This window comes from Lepisma saccharinum, chromosome 3 (genome assembly GCF_977018435.1).
Source record: "Lepisma saccharinum chromosome 3, izLepSacc3.1, whole genome shotgun sequence".
Taxonomy (NCBI): domain Eukaryota; kingdom Metazoa; phylum Arthropoda; class Insecta; order Zygentoma; family Lepismatidae; genus Lepisma; species Lepisma saccharinum.
In genome coordinates, this window is record NC_139231.1 from 107,913,047 (window position 1) to 107,936,117 (window position 23,071).

General features: G+C 41.7%; 1 protein-coding gene across 1 annotated transcript in view; it reads right to left on the bottom strand.

The window, feature by feature from the left end:
- Positions 1 to 23,071, bottom strand: part of LOC145985632 (uncharacterized) — a 78,102-nt gene that overhangs the window by 37,435 nt on the left and 17,596 nt on the right. The window contains exons 4-5 of the mRNA XM_083119702.1: positions 20,990 to 21,085; positions 15,482 to 15,593 (exon numbers count right to left, since the gene is read on the bottom strand). Coding sequence (XP_082975828.1) covers positions 15,482 to 15,593; positions 20,990 to 21,085 — 208 coding nt within the window. The remainder of the gene's footprint in view (positions 1 to 15,481; positions 15,594 to 20,989; positions 21,086 to 23,071) is intronic.

Consider the following 23,071-nt stretch of genomic DNA (forward strand, 5'->3'; position numbering starts at 1 on the left):
TTACGGTATTCGAGACCGTGTTCAGGATTCTATTCAAAATCTAGTGAAAGTAGGGTTATGGGAACCGGTCGAATATTCTGATTGGGCCTCACCACTTGTCGTTGTTACCAAGAAAGATGGCTCACTTCGTCTCTGCACTGACTTCTCAGGAACGGTGAATAAAATGACTGAAAACGTCAAGTTTCCCATTGCTAGAGTCGAGGATATTTTCTCTAAGTTATCCAGGTGTAAATACTTTACGGTAATTGACCTTCAAATGGCTTACGGACAGTTGGAACTTTCTGAAGCTGCCAAACGCATCACTGTCGTCAACACACCTTTGGGCTTATATAAACCTCACAGACTACCTTTTGGCATAAACATAAGTGGAGATCTGTTTCAAATGGTCCTAGCGAAGATTCTAGATGACATTCCCGGAGTTTCTTTCTACTTTGATGACGTACGTCATCATCGGAGGTGAAACATTGCAAGAATGCTTCACACGCACGTGTGATGTCCTGAATTGTCTGGCCAAACACAATGTCAAAGCGAGCGCCAGCAAAAGCCAATTCCTAACCTCATCTATCGAGTACCTAGGATACAAGATTGACATCACTGGTATACGGCCGTCAGACAAGAACTTGGAGGCCGTCCTAAATTCTCCACCACCTCAAGACAAATCACAATTACGTTCCTTCATCGGGATGATCAACTTTCATCGAAAGTTTGTACCGAACTTAGCTTCGAAACTTCATTTTTTACTTTCTTTACTCAAGAAAAACGTCTCTTGGAACTGGGACGATAATTGTCAACACGAGTTCGACAGCATCATGGCGGAACTTCGACAGGTAAATCCTATTGTGCCTTTCGACCCAACAAAGCCAGTTGTACTTATCACTGATGGCTCTCCTTTCGGCTGTGGCGCGCAATTGTGTCATCGAGTTGAAAGTGGTCTACAGACTATCGCCTCCTCTTCTACCACCTTCAGTGAAACGGAGCGGAGATACTTTCAGGTAGAGAGAGAAGCTCTAGCCATAGTTCACGGTATCAAGCAATTTCACAAATTTTTACTCGGATCCAAGTTCGAGATTGTTACAGACGCATGTGCTGTAAAGTTTATATTTTCTCCAGATCGAGCCATTTCAAAACATTCATCCAATAGATTGATGGGCTCTACTTTTATCTTCATACCAATATAATATAATTCATTCCAGCAAGGTAAAGTAGCTGACATGCTAAGCAGGTTGCCTACGCAAACACGTGACACAATACCAGCTGGGGAAGAAGAACTTCATGCATATTTCGGGTCCATTGAAGACGTTGTAGCTCCTCTTTCTCGAGACTCAATACAGAACGCCACTTCAGAAGACCCACTGCTCTCATTAGTTGTGTCCTGTGTAGTAAATGGTTGGCCAGATCAACTCGACACGTCTAATGAACGGAAGAAGCTCGCACCTTTCTTCAAAAGAAGAGCTCACCTAACGTACGAGCAGGGAACGCTCATGTGGTCGGGTAGACTTATCATTCCCACAGTTAAACGGAATGAAGTTCTTAGAGCTTTACACGATGGACACATAGGTTCAACTCGTATGAAAGAGTTGTGTCTTTCCAGATTTTGGTGGCCAGGCATGTCAACAGAGATTGCGGATTTTGTAGCGAGCTGCAATACATGCCGAGCTAATGCTCCAAAGGTCCGCAACGGTCTCCATGGCCTCTCGCTTCGTACGTGAACGAGAGATGGCATATAGACCATTTCTTCTTTGCAGGGCGTAAGTTCCTACTGATAGTAGACGCCTTCAGCAAGTGGACAGAAGTATGGCCTGTACACACATTGGACACAAAGAAAACTATCCGCTGGCTTATGCAATCTTGCGCCACGTTAGGGATACCAAATACTATTGTATCCGACAACGGCCCAACGTTCACTTCTCTCGAATTTCGTAACTTTTGCCTTAAGAATGGCATCAAACATGTTACTTCACCACCTTATCACAGCCCTAGCAACGGCTTAGCCGAACAATACGTTCATACTGTCAAAACTGCTCTTGTCAAGCTTATAACTGACAAACCCAATCTGAGCACGCTTGAACTTGATATGGGGATCGCCAACCTTCTTTTCATCCTTCGGAACACGCAACTGGGTGGAAAAGGAAACCTGCCAGCACTTTCGGTCTTGAAACACCAACCCAGATTTTGGTGGGAACCAAACAATCTGCCTCTGTCGAGTGAATCTCCGTTCAAGCCGAGGAAGTCAGCAAAGTTTCAGAACGATTCTTCATTGAGATATGGTACTTTCGCCATCAACTCAGCAGTTTGGGTTCAATCACCTAAGCACGGTACTCCAAATTACATCCCAGGAGTTGTCATTCGTCGAATTGGGGATAGTATCCTCTACGAGATAATGTTGGAAGATGGAATCAAACGAGTGGTACATCCCAGGTGGTTGAAGAGACGTGTTTCACGTGACATTGCAGATGACGACGACTTCAACGTTACAATACCAAATAGAAATTCAACAAATCCCGGTGGAACAGTACTAGAACCTACCCCAGGCAGAGCTGGATACCCAGGACCAGGTCCTAGCACACCTCACTCATCTCCGAGAAGGTCTACCAGGATTTGCAGCCCACCAGATCGATACAGTCATCAGCATACCTGATTTTTTTTTTAATGGGACACCTGGAGGGATGATACGGTCTAGGTATTAAGCATATGGCTACAAGGTATGGTTTTCACGGCCAGAAGAAGATAAATCATAAGCAGATGTATTCTGTGTAATGCTTGCTATATCATGGGTTCAATGTATTTGAATGTTTCGGACATAACGTCCAGTTTATATTAAATATGTTAATTGTTCACCGTCTGGTTTTTATCTTGTGCAACTTATATTAATCTACATTACCATGTCCTTCACTCCGAACCTATCAGTAATACTCCCCATTCACATAGGAAGATATAAGTACTCCCGTCCTTTCAGAGTTGTGCAATTCAAAGAACTACCATCCCTCCTGGGCAATGACTTCTTAAAGACACAGAAATGTGACATTTCACTTAATACTAACTTGTTAACTCTTAGATGCTTAGGCCATATTCCGAACCATAACCTTCCCACAAAATCACACACCATCCCTGATGTAATTTTTACTAAACTAGACCCTTCTAGCAACCAACACAGTTTAGTAACAATCCCAGAAAATGTAACCCTAAAACCCAAAACCCGGACATATGTTCCAGTTTCCATTTCTCCCCCTTCCCCCACAATATCCTACCAACACCCTCTCAGGAAACACTCCCTACATACAACATCCTCATACCCCATGCTCTCCTCAACACTTCTTCCCCCCTTTTACTAATTCATAACCCTCTCTGACAAACCAATCACACTCAAATCCAACACCCCACTTGGCCAAGCAACCCCCTGTGACATAATAGTAGGCATGACAGAAGTATCCAACATTGATATGACCACCACTACATAGGCATGCACAGAAGACCATACAGAAAACACAAGACTGAAGGAAAGTAAAAAAAAAATTGATCCCTCTTGCCTCATTATTAACCCTGACTTAACAGAGGCAGACAAACTAAAAATAAAAAACTTAGTATTTGATTACGCTGATGTTTTAGCATGGAAAGGTGACAAACTAACCACAACCCCAATCTATGAGTATGACATTGACATCGGAGATAATCCACCTCCCCATATGAGACAATCCCCTCCAGGGAACGCCGCCTTAGAATAGCACCGACCATGCAGGCGGAGGGGTTTGCGTGCTTTATTGAGGTTGAGAGCTATGCCAGCGGTAGATTTTCTACCAGCAGGGTCACCCATGCTGAACAGGTCTCAGAAGAAAAGCCAGACTAAGGCATTCTGCAACGGCCCATCTTACCTATTGTATCCTATCCCAATATTCCTACCTAGTCCCATAAACGGTAACAAGTAGGAACTCTCTTGGAGACAGTCCTATCTCAGGGAGTAGCACCCCTGCCGATGTGAACTACAGGTCCTCCTGACCCGGGAGGTAGCACCTGGTAAGGGCCCCGTTCTCAGGGTTACGAGGGGAATGGAGCGGATTCCCCAGCCGTAGTGATGGCAACCGTTCTAAAGGAGCAAACCTGATACAAACCCAGGTCCTCCAGGTTGGGGGTTGAGCATGGGGCTAACGACCCTATTCCCTAACATTGTTACGGAACTCAGAAACAATGGAAAGATTCTATGGAAAGACACAGGCATGGTAAAGGACTACGTAAACGGAAGAATGATATCTACATGGCCACATGGAATGTTAGAACATTAAGTAAACCAAGTGCACTGCAAAACCTAAAGGAGGAAATGAAGAAATACAGAATAATAGTAGTGGCATTGCAGGAGATAAAGTGGCAAGGAAATGGAATGTTATCTACTGGGGATTATACATTAATGTATGTATGGTGGAAGAGGTGGAAGTACAAGAGGTGGCACAGGATTCCTAGTAAACAAGAAATATAAAACTAGTAAAGAACTTCACACCAATAAATGAGAGGCTATGTACGTTGAGAATGAAAGCCAAGTTCTTCAACATTACCTTAGTATGTGTATATGCCGCAACAGAAGAGGCAGAAGAAGATGAAGAGGATGGATTCTATTACCAGTTGGATCAGGTAATCGATCGTATACCAAAACATGACATTAAAATAATAATGGGAGATTTTAATGCCAAGGTTGGACATGAAGAGGCATTCCAAGACGCTATAGGAAAGGAACGTTTGCATGAACTTTCAAATGATAATGGTTTGAGACTGATAGATCTGGGCTATGTGTAACTTAATGGTAATTAGAAGCACCTGGCATCAAAGGAAGAATGTGAGGAAAATGGCATCGTGCTCACCCGATGGTGTAACACAAAAACCAAATTGACCATGTGCTGATAGACAGAAGGCATGCCTCTGATATACTACAAGTAGATAGCTGTCGAGGAGCAGACAGTGATTAGGACCATTATTTAGTCCGCATTAAATACAGACAGCGAATAGCTACATATAGGGATGGAAAAAGAGGGAAGGTGACCTCAAGGCATGATGATGAGAAGTTAAAAAGAGATGAAGCAATTGCCAACCAATTTTGCTTAATGGTAGGCAACCAACTTGAACAAAGAAGTCAAAGGTGGGAAAGCAAAAGTATCGAAGGGAAATGGAGTATAATAAAGAAGATACTACATGAAACAGCACAGGAAGTGCTGGGAGAGAAGATGAAGATCCAAAGAGCTGAATGGTTTGATGAGGAGTGTAGAACAGCAATAAATGAAAGAAATAAGGCACGAAAGAGAATACTTAATAGGAAAACCAGGTATAACACAGAACAATACAGACTAAAAAGAAAGGAAGCAGACAGAGTGTGCAGGAGAAAGAATCTGTACTTTGAGAAAGGGTGGATTGAGGAACTTGGAAGAACATAATAGTATGTAATCAGCAAGTAAGGAAAATGTATATGAGGGTGAAGGATATAAGGAAAGGCTTCCAACCAAAGAAAGCTTTCTGTAAAGACCAAGTAGGAAACCTAATAGGTGGGAAAAATGAGATCTTAGAGAGATGGGCAGAATACTTTAGTCAGCTACTTAATGTGGAAGATGGGTCCCAAGATCTAGAATTGAGTGATGGAGAGGAGTACCCAGAGGACGACTATGATGACAAAACCGGAACATCTCCAACACTAGAAGAAGTGAGAACAGCTATTAAGTCTCTTAAGAATAACAAAGCCCCAGGGATTGATAATATCACTGCTGAGATAGTTAAGAACAGAGGAAACCAATTAATAAAGAATATACACAAATTGCTATCTGATATATGGGAACATGAACAGATGCCCGATCAATAGAGTATGGCAATAATCTGCCCTATTCATAAAAAGAATGATAAAACCTGCTGTGAGAACTATAGGTATAGCCCAGCCCTACTGAGCGTAATATATAAAGTGCTTGCAAAGATCCTAGTGGGAAGATTGTCACCACTTACTGAAGGAATAATAGGGGATTATCCGTGTAGTTTTAGACCAAACAGATCCACTACGGATCAAATCTTCATGGTTAGGCAGATAATGGAGAAATGTTATGAATATAACATTAATATTCATCAGTTATTTATAGACTTTAAGCAGGCATATGACAGTATCATATGAGGAAAATTGTATGAGGCAATGAAGGAGCTAGGGATCCTAAGCAAGCTAATAAGATTAACTAGAATGACGCTAAGGGGTACTAAATTCAAGGTGAAGATTGAGGGAGAGCTCACAAGGGAATTTCCTGTGAACCAAGGTTTGAGACAAGGAGATGTGCTATCTATGATATTGTTCAATATAGCTTTAGATAAGATCATGAGAAGAGTGGGTCAAGGGAGTAACCCAGGAGGGACTCTCTTCAACAGAGTGAACCAAAATCTAGCATATGCTGATGACATTGATATGATGGCACGAAGATTGTAAGAACTGAAGGAAGGACTGGAAAGATTGGAGAACACAGCTAGTGAGATGGGGCTCCAAATAAATCAAACCAAGACTAAATACATGTTCTCAGCGCAAAATATGGAATTCGGAATTCGGGGAAGGCCAACATATACAACTTAATGGAGGCACTTGCGATAAAAGCAAAAGTTTTAAATATCTTGGAACATTTGTTACCATGGATAATAATATTAAGGAGCAAACAAAAGCAAGAATTGCAGCTGGTAATCAAAGATATTTCTCGCTGTTAACAGTTCTCAAATCTCGCAGCCTGAGTAGCAATTTGAAAATCAAAGTATATCAGGTAGTGGTAAAGCCAGTGGTGACATATGGAGCAGAGACATGGACTTTGGCGCAAGCAGATGAAGAACTTTTGAGAAGATGGGAAAGAAGGATTCTCAGGAAAATATACAGGCCAGTAAATGAGAATGGACAGTGGCGAATAAGGAGAACAATGAAATTAGAACACTCCATAAAAAAAAAAAAAAAACAGATATAGTTTCCGATATAAGAAGCATGAGACTGAGGTAGCTAGGACAAGTGGAAAGAATGCCTGAAGACAGAGTGGTTAAGAAGGTCTATAAAGGGACACCAGGAGGGAGAAGATTAAGAAGAAGGCCAAGGAAAAGATGGTTGGAGGATGTTGAGGAGGACCTTAGGAGGGTGGGGGTAAGACGGTGGAGAAGTTGTGCAGAAGACAGAAGAGAATGGGCTATCATTGTGAGAGAGGCCAAGGTCCTTTAGGGGCTGTAGCAACCAAAGAGTAAGTAAGTATATGAGACAATACCCCACCCCTTTGAACCTTAGAGAGCAAATGAAAATAGAGCTTAACAAGCTCTTACAAGATGGTATCATTCGTAGGTCCGACACCCAGTCCTCTTAGTGCGCAAGCAAGACAATTCATTCCGCGTGGTGCCTGTCCTCTAAAGGGCTTTCCAGAGCATTGTGCCTTGACGGGGCGAGGGGGCTTAGTAGGGAGGCCAATTTCATCTCATCATTTCACCCATTCTTCGCATCCATATCTCACGTTTTTCACCATTCCATCACGTCATTCATCTCCATATCTTTGACCTCCCTCTAAGAAACTAAGGTAGGGAGGTCATTTTCATCTCATCATTTCACTCATTCTTCACATCCATATCTCACGTTTTCACCATTCCATCACGTCATTCATCTCCATATCTTTGACCTCCCTATAACTAAGGGTCCTGCTAGAGGAGACAACCTCGATAAAAAAACCCTATCCCAAGGTGTGAGTTGCACGTGCCGATGGGACAGTGTTGGCTGCAGGGGTAGGTGCAGTCGCGAACGTGGCCTCGGGGATTTCGGTTTGGTCCTCGAGTAGCCTCCATTTTTGGGGGGTAGGCCTTCCTCGGCATAGAGGGCATGTCGAGGCGACAATTTATGGACCCTCCACAATAAAATAATTTTGTATATGGGTACAAAAATCAACTCAAACAGGGGGGAAACCCCCAAAACGAGCGCGGCCTTCGAGCCCACTCCAATTAGTGGAAAAGACAAGTAACGTGCCACGTTACCTTGTTATCAGTATTGTTGAGAAGACCGATAATAACGATGTTTCTGCAACAACAAAGAAACACGGAGCTGCTACATTGAAGGACTTGTCACCATTCCTTATCAAGAAACAGCTAGACTACGCCGCTGGTTCCGATGTTCCAGAAATAAAGAAGCTGAGAAACGGGAGTCTACTTATCCAGACCAGCACAGATCGCCAGACCAACAACCTTTTAAAGTTACGATCTTTGGGCACCTTCACTGTTAATGTTGAACCCCATCGTCAACTTAACAGTAGTAAAGGTGTGATTCGCCACTGGGATCTGCTAAATGCTGAGGAGGAAGAGATCCTTGAAGCACTCTCAGACCAACATGTCACCGCAGGGCAGCGAATCAAGACGCGAAAATCCGGAGAACTTGTGCCAACTGCTTCGATTATACTAACGTTCCAAACGACCACTCTCCCAGATATTGTACGGGCTGGATATTTGAGGCTAAAAGTCTGGCCATACATCCCTAACCCGATGCGATGTTTCAAATGCCAGCACTTTGGGCACACTCAGCCTTCCTGCAAGGCCACTACCGCCCTTTGTGGTAAGTGTAGTCTGCCTGATCATGGGACCGAACCTTGTTCTTCTGGTCCCAAATGCATTAATTGCCAAGGCGAGCATCCAGTCTGGCATCGTGACTGCCCCTCTTTCCAACAAGAGAAGAAAATCAGAGAGTTGGTTGTCACAGAGAAAATCTCTGCTGGCGAAGCAAAACAACGTCTCCGCGAAAGTATACGCACCACTTTACCTGTGCCATTCGCTACAGTTGCTGCAGCTGCTCTTACCCGTCGCAGTGTAGGGGTACAAACCAGCGACGTGTCAACTCAAACACCAACGATTCCCGTAGTAGCCCGCCCTGCTTCGAGGAAAACAGCAACCACTCCTCGCTCCACAGAGAGGAAGATCAAGCAGGTGCATTCAAAGGAATATTTTCTTAAGTCTACTAGCTCTCCAGTCAGGGTGGCAGCCACCACCCTGAAACTTAAGGTGCAGCTGAAAGCTGCCCGGCGGGTGCTCAAAGCACCCACCCCCACTCCTCCTTCATCCCCTTCGCCCTCTGTGTCCTTACCCGAGGACATGATACAGGACGAAGCCGCGGATGAAGAATTTATCAAGGTGACAGGGCCTAGAAACAGAGTACGCCTGCTATGGCTTATTGTCTCCAATGGAACCTTAACGGTTTCCGTACACATCTCGAGGAACTGCAAATCTTAATATCTGAATTTGACCCCGCCATTATATGTCTCCAAGAGACACATTTTCGTCCAAATGAATCAGTGATTCTAAACGGATACACGCTTTACCGCACCGACAAGCTTCCTGAGGGTCGTCGTGCACACGGTGGTGTTACAATCGGTGTTCGAGATACCATCCACTCAACGCCAATCTTTCTCACCACCCCCCTCCAAGCTGTCGCCGTGCGGGTCCATCTACCACAGCCAATATCTGTGTGCTGTGTCTACATCACAAGGGAGGAGCGATTCTCTCTTGAGGACCTCCATTGTATATTCAAACAACTTCCGTCTCCTGTAGTTCTTTTGGGCGATTTTAATTCCTACCATCGTTTGTGGGGCTCCGTTCGTACAGAGCCCCGGGGTCAAATTGTAGATCAATTCCGTGAGGCATCAGGTTTAACGTTGCTGAATGATGGAACTCCCACATATTTCAGTCCTTCCTCTGGCACATACTTTGCGTTGGACTTGTCCTTTTGCAGTCCCAGCCTTGCTCCTACCACATCTTGGAGCGTTCATCCTGATCTCTGTGGGAGTGATCACTTCCCTCTCATTCTTACCTTCGAACATCTTCAGCAATCACGTGAACAACACCCTCACTGGAATCTCAGTCGGGCTGACTGGGAAGCCTTCGAGCGTGCAGTGGACCTTGAAGTCGATCTTGCGTCGACTTTACCACCAATCGACGCCTTAGATGTCTTTGTGTCAGGAGTGCATGATGCTGCACGCACCTCCATTCCACATCCCAGTGGACCTGCGAGGCGACGCCCAGTCCCCTGGTGGACTGCGGAGATCAGTGCAGCCATCAAGGACCGCAATCATGCTCTCGATCGATTTAATAGGCACCACACTGCCGCAAACCTCGAGCAGTTCCGCATTAAACGTGCCCGTGCCCGTGGGCTCATCCGAGCCAGTAAGAAGGCGTGCTGGGTCCAATACGTGTCTTCTCTGACGAAGCAGGCTTCGTCGAAAGCCGTTTGGACCAAAGTACGTCGCATCCAGGGGGGTGCATCTACTCCTCTGAGTGCTCTGGAGCACGATGGGACGTTGTACACAGATTCCGGAGACATTGCTAATATCTTGGCCACGCAGTTTTCTGATGCCTCTAGCTCTGAAAATTATGAACCACGTTTCCGCCGTGAGAAGGACCGTCAGGAACCACGCCCTCTAGTTTTTCGAAGTCATAACACGGAGCCTTACAACTCTCCATTCACTGAACGGGAGTTCGATCAGGCGCTTCGAGATTCTAAGAATACAGCTCCTGGAGTGGACAAGATCCACTATGAGATGCTTCGTCATCTGCCCATTGGAGCCAAAAATTTCCTTTTGGCGGTATTCAACAGGCTTTGGTTGGAGGACTCTTTCCCTTCGTCCTGGAAAGAAGCAATTATCGTTCCCATCCTGAAACCAGGTAAACAACGCACCGCAGCCTCGAGTTATAGGCCTATTGCCTTAACTAGCTGTGTGTGCAAGTTGATGGAACGCATGATCAACAAGCGTCTCACCTGGTTTTTGGAGGAAAACTGCTTGATAAGTAATTTTCAATGTGGTTTTCGCTCCAACCATTCCACACTGGACCATCTGGTTCAGCTGGAAACACATATTCAGCATGCAGTTTTCTTTGACCTCCAAAAAGCATATGACACAACGTGGCGTTTTGGCATCCTAAAGCAGCTCCATTCTTGGGGCGTCCGTGGCCATATGGCGTACTTTATTAAAAACTTTTTATCTGATCGTTTTTTCCGCGTACGTGTTGGGAACTCCTTTTCGGATCTTCACGAACAAGAGAACGGTGTCCCGCAGGGCAGCGTATTAAGTGTGACTCTGTTTGCCATAGCAGTGAACAGTGTTATGGCAAGCATTGTTGCCCCTGTACATGGTCTTCTGTATGTAGACGACCTCACGATCTTTTGTCGCTCACGGAATCTCGCGTCAGCTTCTCGTCAACTCCAACTGACGATAAACCGTATGGTTGAGTGGTCCTCCCAAACAGGTTTCACCTTCTCATCCGAGAAATCCGTGTGTGTTCACTTTTGTCGTCAACGTACATGTCATTTCGATCCTGACCTGTACATGGGGAAATCTCCCCTGTGCTTCGTGAATGAGGTCCGCTTCCTGGGCCTCATTTTCGATAAGAAATTAACATGGCTACCTCACCTTCGCCAGTTAAAGTTCTCTTGTCTTCGAGTTCTCAACCTTCTACGTGTTTTATCTCATACTTCCTGGGGTGCTGACAGGACGGTACTGCTTCGCCTGTACCGTGCACTCATCAGGTCGAAGCTTGATTATGGATGTGTTGTGTATTCTTCTGCCCGCCCATCTCGACTTCGCATCCTAGACACCGTCCACCATGCTGGTATACGTTTGTGCTCTGGTGCGTTTCGTACGAGTCCAGTCGCTAGTTTGTACGTAGAGGCATCTGAGCCGTCGCTGTCTCTGCGAAGATAGCGGCTGGTAGTGAACTACTTCCTCCATCTTCGCTCGATGCCTTCACATCCTACATTTGACACCATCTCCGACGAGAGTAGGCTGGCAAGGTATCGGCTCCACCCTAGTGTCACTAGACCATTTGGTGTTCGTGCAGACGAGATCCTGTCAGCACTTGGTGTTGACAGTGATCTTCCTGGCGTCTCTCCACTCATTCCGCCTCTCCCTACCTGGGAGTTTCCTGCACCTTCTATCGATTTTTCCCTGACTGCCCTTCCAAAGGCAGAAAAACCAATGGTTGTATACCAGCAACGGTTTTTAGAACTTCGTGCGAAGCACCCCAATTTTAATGTGTTTTACACGGATGGGTCCAAGACAGTCGAATCCGTTGGTTGCGCCTTCGTCCTAGACTCTCAAAGTTCCAGTTTCTCGCTACATCCTGCCTGTTCCATCTTTACGGCAGAGTTGTACGCCATTCTAAAGGCACTGGACTTTGCAGACGTGAATGGGCTGAAGAAAGTCCTTGTGTGCTGCGATTCGACCAGCATGTTGCAGTCTCTGGATTCGCCGTATTCCCGGCATCCGGTAGCGCAACGCATATTCAGACGGCTTGTGTCCTTATCTGCCAGCACAGATGTACACTTCTGTTGGGTCCCTAGCCATGTGGGCATCCAGGGGAACGAAGCAGCTGATGCTGCCGCCAAGTCTGCTGATGCAGATGGTGACGTTCTCGTCCACCTTTTGCCAGCTAGCGACCTGCAGAATGTGTTCCGTTGTCGCCTTCTTGACACTTGGCAGACCGAGTGGGATGTGGAAACGGGGAACAAGCTTCACTCTGTTAGGTCCACCATAGGTGCTTGGCGTTCCTCGTCTCGTCCCTCTCGGCGAGAAAACGTTATTCTTACCCGCATGCGTATAGGACACAGCCGTCTCACGCATGGTCACCTACTGCAAGGGCTTAACCCTCCGATGTGTCATGCTTGTAATGTTATTTTAAGCATCCGACACATTCTCGTTGAATGTGTCGATCTTGCTTACCTCCGGCAGACTTTTAACCTTTCCGGCTGTTTGTCATCCCTCTTGGGTGATGACAGCAGTATTTTATCACGTGTTTTTAGTTTTTTGCGAAGAGCTGGACTCTTCCACCGTCTGTAAGGTAGTTTTTAGTTTGTTCTGACTTTTTAATGTGTCGTGTTTGTCTTGTGCAGGTCTCTTTACAACCTTGCACTTTTAGTTTTTCCCAAGGGGCTACCTAACCCCCTTTTTTAAATCTCAGTCAGAATTTTAGATAAGGGGACATTTCCCCGTATACACAGAAGGGTGCGAAATGGCCTTAAGTGCCGACGCACCCATAAATTTTAACTCAATCAATCAATCAGAGCATTGTGGATTTCGTTGGACCCGGCATGATTTGATTTTTGTATTTCCAAAATATGCAGCCAAGAGTAAAGAGCAAGAAGATTTCAATGCTTTAAAAAGAACACAGGCAAGCGTGTTATCAAATTGCCTTCTCATAGTGATTGTTATACGATAAACAAAAGAACCCCCACCCCACTCAGCTTTAAAAAAAAAAAAATGCCACTGCTCGATGTCGCATTCAAAATGAAGTAATTCGCCCTGTAGTTTCTCTTCGTTATATACCTTAACGCATGTGCGTAATACTACAGTTTACGATCCGTGCACCACACGCATTTTCAAAGATCAGATAAAATCAAATGAACCACTGATAAACTGATATAATACGTATGAGCTGGCACCGTCAATGTACACAGTAAAAATCGTTTATCATATTTGTTTTAGCTTAATTTTGCTGAGTTGGCACCACTGGTACGTCGAAGAGTGGTGGGGAGGATGAAGTAATGGAAGTGCTCCGCAGTGATCTGTGCATATTGGGACTTAACTTGTCAAGTTATAGATACATGTTTTTTATAGAAAGGCTTTTTCTGGTAAATGGCCCTGTAAAATATATTAAAGCAAATACAAAAATATGTAAATATATATATTTCTGTTTCTGATGGTGTATATATGAACCTACTATGGAAATGTTTTTTTTTTTTTGCGTGTGTTAATGAAATTATAACAATTTTCAGTAACTTATCTTCCAGTGAAAATAGAATATTCTGAATGCAGTATATAATTGTAACTTAAAATATATTTTATAGTCTTTGTAGCTGAATTTTGGCATTTTTTTTAATAATAGTTTGCAAAATATCAGATGCCATGTTTATTTACAGTTTAATGATAATGACACTATTTACAGTCTAACATGATTAGTACTTTGTATATTATTCAACACAAAATGTTTGGTATTTTTGCCCATAAAAATTATTGAATTTTAAATGAAGAGAAATTTAAGTGTGTTCACAGTTTACATATTACATTTCAAGGTTCCCAGGAAAACTTTAACTGCATTTTCTCTGAGTTTTACGAATCAGCACATTTTTTCCACTTCCAGAGCTTGCTTTTTATTATTATTATTATTATTATTATTATTATTATTATTATATATATGCAAAATTCCCTGACATTTCCCTGAAATTTTCCTGTTTTCCAGGTTTTCAGGACCCGTAGCAACCCTGATTATTCCTAGTACTGATGCTAGAGGCAAAATTCCAAAAACTGTTTCTGCAAGCTGGGGACGCTGCCACTCTTTTCATTGTTATTATTTTTACCCAAGAAGTATCAGCCTATTTTGCATGGTTGGAGGAACGTACCACTGCTATATTCTACATTTTTTAATTCACTTTGGTCTGGTCCACATCATTGTTTTGAACTTTTTTTTTCTCCATTTACTGTCATTTCTTCCATTTACTGTCATTATTGGGTATATAAGTGCATACATTTGAGGGTATGCTCTTACTGTCCTGGTTCCTTAAAATATTTCAGGATGTCAGTTGCGTCAGTTCCCCCCCCCTTACATTCCTTATTCATTAGTTTAATTTTACAATACATAATATAATATAATACATAGTACATGATGTATAAAGGATGATACAAACATTGTTATTTAATATGAACAACCTTTTTACACAATTATTTATTTGTGGTTGATCTAGCTACACTGGCCACCAGAACAGCGTTACTAACATCGTTGGTCCTTTGTTTCAGTCTGTATCTGCAACAGCATGTTTTTTATTAATTTAATTTTGAGCAACAAAAAAAACCAAAGTGAATTATTTTTATTCTGGAAACTACAACCAGCAGGGTATTGAAAAATTGTTTCTTAGCTGACTTTTAAGAAGTGCAATTGCATCTAATGTGCCCGCATCTTCCGCCCATTCTGGGATCTCAGAATGCAGCCCCTGCAATCAACCCTTAATGCTTTATTATGCAGAGGAGATGCAGATGGGAGGTACAGTCATGGAAAGAAATACTTCCCCCATAACACTACTAGTCATAAGGCTCTGTGGGGGAAGTATTTTTTTCTTACATGACTGTACACTGTATCACTTTCACCTGTGCTAAAAGCCCTCTCATTCCAAAGAAAACAAAACCAATTTCATTTCTCTACGACAATTAGTTCTTGAGCTATGATATTTTTCTTGTACATCACAAGTTTGAAAAGTGAGTGCTTGATAAAGTTTCTGTCCAGAGGCTACCCATGCAGGCTCCATCCGCTAAATGTTAATAAGCATGGAGTTACAAAAAATAACACTAATTTTACTTTATTCCACAGGTAACATACCGAGCACTACACACAGTTCATCCTTCAGGCTTAATCAAGTGCAGTAATGATGCCTATGTATGATACATTTCATTGAAATTCAACTACGACAACTAAGCAGATTCACTACCATACTCACAAAATTTTTCTCCATTTTTTGCCATATCTCTCTTCCTTTAACTACTGGAAAGGCTTTGCGACCCTTTAGGAACTTAACTATAGCTATCCTCTCTTTATATGAATATGGTTCCCTGTAATAAAAATAAAATTAAAAAAATTAAACTTGGGGATGGGGGGCAAAGAAAGAGGGTGTGTCTCTCCCCCATGTACACAGTACATACCAATTAACAGCTATATTCTACATGCAACTATCTTATTAAATTCAAGCAATAAGCCTAAGCAGAGGATTCAATAAATTCGAAAATACTAACAGCCGGGACCAATGAATTGATTCTTATGCTGGGGAGAGAAGAGAAGATATTCCTTGTATACTTCATGCAGATAGAATACATTTCTCACCATTAATAATATGATGCTAAATGGCACAGCCTTTCGTAAGTATTATTAGGCTTTTCAACGGCAAGTTGCATAGCAGCAAAGTGTGAGAGAGAAGTCAACGCTGTAGTGAAAATACATTCCTGCCACCTATTGGCAGTACTGTGAAAGAGGCACATGTATGAGAACTTTATAAATATCAAAAGAAGTTCATCAGAACATAACCTGTCCAGTAACCAAAAGTGAACAAGACTGGCATAAATTGGCCAATATTCCATGCAGAAAATACAGGGTGATTATAAAATCTCTATACATTTTTAGTGATATCGTGACAACAAACATTTCTTTTACTGGTTTTGTGAAACAACCCTAACAGTAGAAGAAAGATCAGCCGTTGTTTGTGCTCGCCTGCGAGGAATGACGTGTGAACATGTACGGACGGACTTCTTGTGGAAATTCAGAAAAACAGGTCCCAGCAGGCTGGCTATCAAGAATCTGATCAACAAATTCTATCAAACTGGTAGTGTTGTGGATGACGAATGTCCTGGTAGGCCAGTCATAACACCATAAATTTTGCAAAGTGTACAGGATGCGATCACACGTAGCTCCACCGCATTGACCAGGAGACTCTGTGTCCCATCAGCTACCAACTGTGGCTCATAGCAAAGTGAACTGGGAAACACCAAGCTCCTACTGTGTACCAACAGGATGGGGCACCACCCCCATTTTGCCATCATCGTTCGGGATCACCTAATCGAAGTTTTCCCTTGTACATGGATTGGTCATGCCTCGCAAGGGAGAGTTACCTTCTCCCCCTTGGCCTGACCCCCTTACACCTTTTTCATCTGGAGTTTACCAAGTCTATGGTGTACGTGGTGAAGATCCACAGCATAACCCAGTTGAAACAACGCATTAAGGCCATAGTTGCTGAGATTATGCTAGCTATGTTGAAGAAGGTGTTTCGGGCTGTGGTGGATCGCTGGCACCTGTGGCTAGACTTGAAGGGTGGTCACATCGAGTTGTACTGATTTTTGTCCTACTGTGATGTATGTTTTAGTACATATTGTATTTTGTGCAATAAATCCTGTTCATACAGGAAATGTATAGTGACTTTATAATCACCCTGTAGTTGTTACATTGAGCTCTTTAACCTTTTCGCTAATGTCACAAGACGCTGCGAGACATACAGTCACAAAGAGCATTCTTGCATATTATGTGACTTTAGGAACGTACTGTGACTCAGGTAATGTTCAGTGATACATATTTTGAGTGCTAAATATGCCTTGAGGTATGTCAAGAATTAGAAAAATTTGATTTGATTCTGGCTATATTTGGAGGTGAAAATAATGGGCATATTTGGGCTGTTTTTTCCTTGAATTTTGACATCAATCTATTCTCAAATCTGGTGCTTGGTACGAAGGAAGGCTAGGGGTCCTGTAACGGTCTTCTGAGTATCCTTTCACAGAAGAGTGGTGCTAATGGAACAGGGGTAGGGAGTGGAAGGTAGATTGGGGAGGGGTGAACTGGCTTAGTTGCTACTTTTTGGCCACTTGCAACAATAAAGAAAAATGTCTGTGTCTCTATTACAGAGGTTGTATCCGACCATTGTCAATTCGGTGATGCCACCTGGCGTATCATGCTGGAACTATGGGTCTGCTGGAGGGAGCAGTGTTGTGTCTGACTTTGTAGGTGTGTGAGTGTTGGTAGTGAATGTCATCAAATGGCACCGAAAATCAACAGGTATTAGGAGGGGTACGCAATGGCCCTTTTCCATGCTAAGTTTACATAGGTCCGCATTGTGAACCTGTATGAAAGGTACCTGGCAGGTTCCAAATGGAAGAAAATTGTCACAATTGATGAATCATATGTTCATCTCACTGCTGGTGGTCACATTCGGGTGATCACATATCGTGACATTGACAGCAAGGGGCGCAGTAACTTTGTTCGTCAGTGCAGGGAAAGTTTCCCCAGTGGCTTTATGGTTGTGACAGGATTCGGATATGAGAGTAAGTTGATGATATGCAAGGTGGACAAAAACCTGAAGGTGAATGCCAGATACTTCCAAGACTCCATTCTGACACCTATCTATCGGAGAGACATCCCAAAATTGTATGGAATGGACGCGAACCAGGTGATGATCCATATGGACAAGACTTCGAGTCATACCGCCAGAACATCACTACGTTTATATCAGGAAATGGCAGAGGAATTAGGAATCAGTGTCTTTCCGTTTGAAAACATTCCTGTGAAAAGCCCAGATGCCAGTCCAATGGATTTTTGCGCATTTGGACTGTTAAAACGACGTCTTCAACATCGACACCCGTGCACCCTGGATGGTCTCTGGAAAGCTTGCAGGGATAAGTGGGACAGAATTCCCATGCCTGTCCTGCGCCGGAGCTTGCTGCATTGGAAACTGCGTTGCCGGGTGATAGTCCACAATGCTGGGGGTCCAATAGCACATGATCGATGGTGGCGGCACGGTATCTCTTAAGGTGGGTACCCGTCAAACATGGTCAGATATAAAGCGAACGACCTCTGTATTTCATTCGAGATCAGAGACTGAAAATGGAAAGTTGACAATTTCCTTGTCGAGGGTGAACAATGAAGCAACTTGAGCTTTGACTTTTGAAGGCTAGGTAGTGGCATGTCTGTGCAAGACTCGCTGTCATGTGCACATCAGTGGAATCCACCAGTCATGTGTCGTTTAGTAGAGTACGATATCTCTCCCAAGAAGAGCAATGTGTATAAGGTGGTAAGAAGATCTGGCTTGTCACCAAGTGATACCAAAATGGAGTTGCATGCATTAAATACAGATTCAGAAGATGGTGGCCTCACTTGGCAGCCGGACGGGGTCGAGGTAAGATAAAAGTATATTTTGGGGTAGCTGTGATTTCTTCATTTACATGGAATTTCTTCTTTCCTTAGAAAGAAACAGCAATAAGTGGGATTTAACAAAATATTGGATTCATAGAATCTCTATTACTTAACCGTATCGGCAAAGTTTATATTGATACTTTATATACATCAGCAAAAAATTCATATCAGCCCATCTCTGTTCCTACTCTTCCTTCTTCTCCCGGTACCTGGATCTAGTCACAATAATCATACAGCGCCTCCCTGTTGATGCAGTGGTAGTGTCGCCACCTTGTAATCAAGGGGTCCCGGGTTCGATACACGGTGGAGGCACTTAGTGGTTCGGATACGAGGGTCACTATTTACATTTTGAGCATAACAATGAAAAAACAGGAATTTGGCATTGAAAACTGCTTTATTGTTTTTCGAAGTATTCTCCTTTATGGTCAATACACTTTTGCATTCGTTCGAACCATTTGTCAAAGCAGTTTTTCCAATCTTCTTGAGACACCTCCATAATATGGTTTTTGAACACATCAATGGCGTATTCCGCCGACGAAAATCGTTGTCCACGCAATTTATTATTGACATTCGGGAACAAGAAGAAGTCATTGGGTGCCAAATCAGGACTGTATGGCAGATGACCCATCAATTCGATTTTTTGACTGTTCATAAAGTTGGTTGTTAGACGAGATGTGTGACAGCTGGCATTGTCTTGATGAAGAATGATCCGACGGCGTTTGTTTGTTTTCCGTATTTCACCGAAGACCTCTGGCAAACAAATTGTTGTGTACCATTCCGAGTTTACCGTTCTACGTTCCTCTAAAGGCACAGGTGCCACATGACCAGTTTTCCCGAAAAAACAGGCAACCATTTGTTTCGATGTGCTTCGAGCGCGAACAACTTTTGTTGGATTGGGTTCATCTTGAAACACCCATACAGTCGACTGCTGTTTACGTTCCGGCTCATATGCATATATCCATGATTCGTCACCTGTTACAATCTTATATAAGTCTTTTGAAGCACCACGATTGTATTTATTGAGCATTTGTTTGCACCAATTGACGCGAGCGTCTTTTTCAGTTTTTGTCAAATTGTGTGGGATCCAACGAGAACATACCTTTCTCACAGCTAAATGATCATGTAATATTTTATATATGCTGGTGGAACTAATGCCTATGGTTGCCTCAATCTCACAGTATGTCACATGACGATCTTGCAGTATTAGGTTTTGCACAGCATCAATGCTTTCTTGAACAACTGATTTTCGACGACTTTCGCGAATCTCGTCGGTGAGCGAATGGCGGCCACGATTAAATTCATTATACCAGCGTTTCACAGTGGCAAAGGATGGGGCTTCATCGCCAAATGTGGAAGTAAGTTGATCGATGAACTCTTGTCTTGATAATCCATGTCGAAAATCGTAAAAAATCATCGCACGAAAATGTTCACGAGTTAATTCCATTTTATTGTTGTCGCGCAATCTCCAAGGCAACATAAACAACACAAATCAAGCTATTGACAAAACATTTGAAGTACGTTGTGGTCAATAATGCCAGACGATTCCGTGCAAACGTCAAATCGCGCCTAACTTCAATCAGTGTTGCCAAGGCTCAAAATATAAATAGTGGCCCTTGTACCACTTTATACTGTAAGTCCAGTCCCGATTAGCCTTACTGTGCATAAAGTACACCAACTCAATCAATCAATAATCATATTGAATATTCTTCCAGGTTTCTGTATATACAGGGTGATTATAAATTAATTGCAGTATTTTAAAAAATCATGTGCTTTGACATCAACATATGATCACGGTTAGTCACATTTTTTCTGTCATATAAGTGATCATTAAGTGACCGACCCTTTGGTGATTCTGCACATACCAATTCTAGAAACATGTTGTTTGTGTGTGCCCACAGTTCTGACTGTGCAGTGGATAGTGGCAGCATGACTATGGAATACATCAAGTACCCCTTCTTCCAAAAGTAATATGGAATTAAGTTAGAAAAGCATGGAGGGCAAGGAAGAAGCAGCTGCTTCTTCTGTAAATTTAAACTGCTGATACCATCACCGAATGAAGTTGGCATGTGGTGCATCTTTCAGGGATGTCGCTGGACCAATGAGACTAAATGGCTCAGCTGAAACTCAAGGATGCAAAGCAATGGTTGTCACCATTTTAAAGCTCAGACATGCACCTGTATTCATAAAAAATTCTAGACATTCAATTCATGGTTTATTTTTAATGCTCTTCCGAGTTTCACAGCTAAGAAATATGTCTCCTTCAATTCAATCAACTTACCATCGTCGTCCATGTGATGGATGGACCACCTCATCATCTGAATCACTACTGTCTCTACTGGAAACACCAGCATCTTCATCAAGCTGCTTCTTATCACTATCAAACAAACAATAATGAATGTAAGTATGTAACAGAAGATTGTGTTTTGTTTAGTAGATGGTAGTCAAACACCAGTTATGACATAATACATTGGAAACTCGATTTTATATATTTTTTGCATTATACATTCACTCTTCATGGCCCCAGAATGTTATAAAATACCCCTTTTTTATGTTTTTTCTGCATTTTAAATTTTCACATCTTGATCTCTAGGAAAATGAAAAATCGAGGTTCTACTTTATCATTTACACAACAATGCTTGTGCAAACAAGTTCGGGCCTGTTACACACCATCAGCATTCATCATATCCTGACATGACAGTTAATTAGTTATTACGGTTGATTTGGTTACTACAAATTTACTGCCACTTTTGACTAATTACAAAGATGAGGGTGAATAATGATGTGATGATATGATGAAAGTAATGAAGGAATCGTCACAAAGAACACCTTTGGCCAGGACAGGATTTGAATTTGGGACCCCTGGCATGGTAGCATCCTGGACTAACCACTCTGCCATGCAGGTTGGCTTAATTAGTCATTAATTCTTGAATGAAATAAGCAATTATGTAATAAATATATATGTATTTATATACATACAGTAACTAAACCAAACAGCTTCCAAATTGCAACACGGCAATTTTTTTTGGAACTCCAACATGGAAACAAACCAGGGTGGATAAAAATCATGATTTTTATTAATTAAAAAAATCATTATTGATGATTTTTATTTATTAAAAATCATTTTTGATGATTTTTATTTATTAAAAATTATTTTTGATGATTTTTTATTGAAATCTATATTTTTAATTTAAAAAAACATGCTTAAAATTGCTTCTATGGTTTTTAGTACAATACATATAGATACATGTATTTTATAGAAAGGCCTTTTCTGGTAAATGGCTGTGTAAAATATTTTTACAGTTTGATTAAAGCAAATATAAAAATATGTAAATATACATTTTTCTGTTTCTGATGCTGTAAATATAAACCTACTATGGAAATTTTTTTTTTTTTTTAGTGTGTTAATGAAATCATAATAATTTTCAGTAACTTATCTTCCAGTGAAAATAAAAGATTCTATTAGATGCAGTATATTATTGTAACAAAATATATTTTATAGTACTTGTAGCTGAATTTTGGCAATATTTTTAATAATAGTTTGCAAATCAGCTGCCATGTTTATTTATAGTTTAATGATAATAACACTATTTACAGTCTAACATGATTACTACTTTGTATATTATTCAACACGAAATTTGCTATTTTAGCCCATAAAAATTATTGAATTTTAAATGAAGATAAATTTAAGTGTGTTTACAGTTTACACATTACATTCCTTTCGTATGAGCTTCACCCCATCAGTACATATATTTTGTTTCCTTTCTTAGAGCCTAATAAACAACATTCCATGATTACGAGATTAATGTACTTTCACCAAAAGTGATTCTGATATCTACGAAATCCTTATGTACATTATTCTATAAATTATATTTCTTGAAAGTGATTTATATCAGTGATTTCCTTGAATCAAACAAGAAACTAGTATTCTGATACATCTTTCAGTACACTATTAGTTTAATTGTATAAAAGACACAGTCTGAGTTCTTTTTATCTCTAAAGTTTCGCAACCTGGTGGTTGAGAAACAATGATATATATTTGAAGCAATCAATTATGGAATACATAGAACTAGAGTAGGAGTGTGCAAATTTTGGAAATATAATCAGCTACTACATGCAAAATAATTCCAACTTATCATACTTGAAACTATAATGCAAGTAAACAATAGAGATATATAAAATATATACAGTATGTAACATTGTTATTCGTACATATTGAATTTCCGAGGAAAAAATGTCATATCTACTAGTAAATATAATCATTTTCATATGTACCTGGAAATTAATGTTAATGAAGGTTTCGCCATCAAATGTCAATAAAAATGTATGTTCAAAGTGTATCAACAGAGCATATAATTTGTGT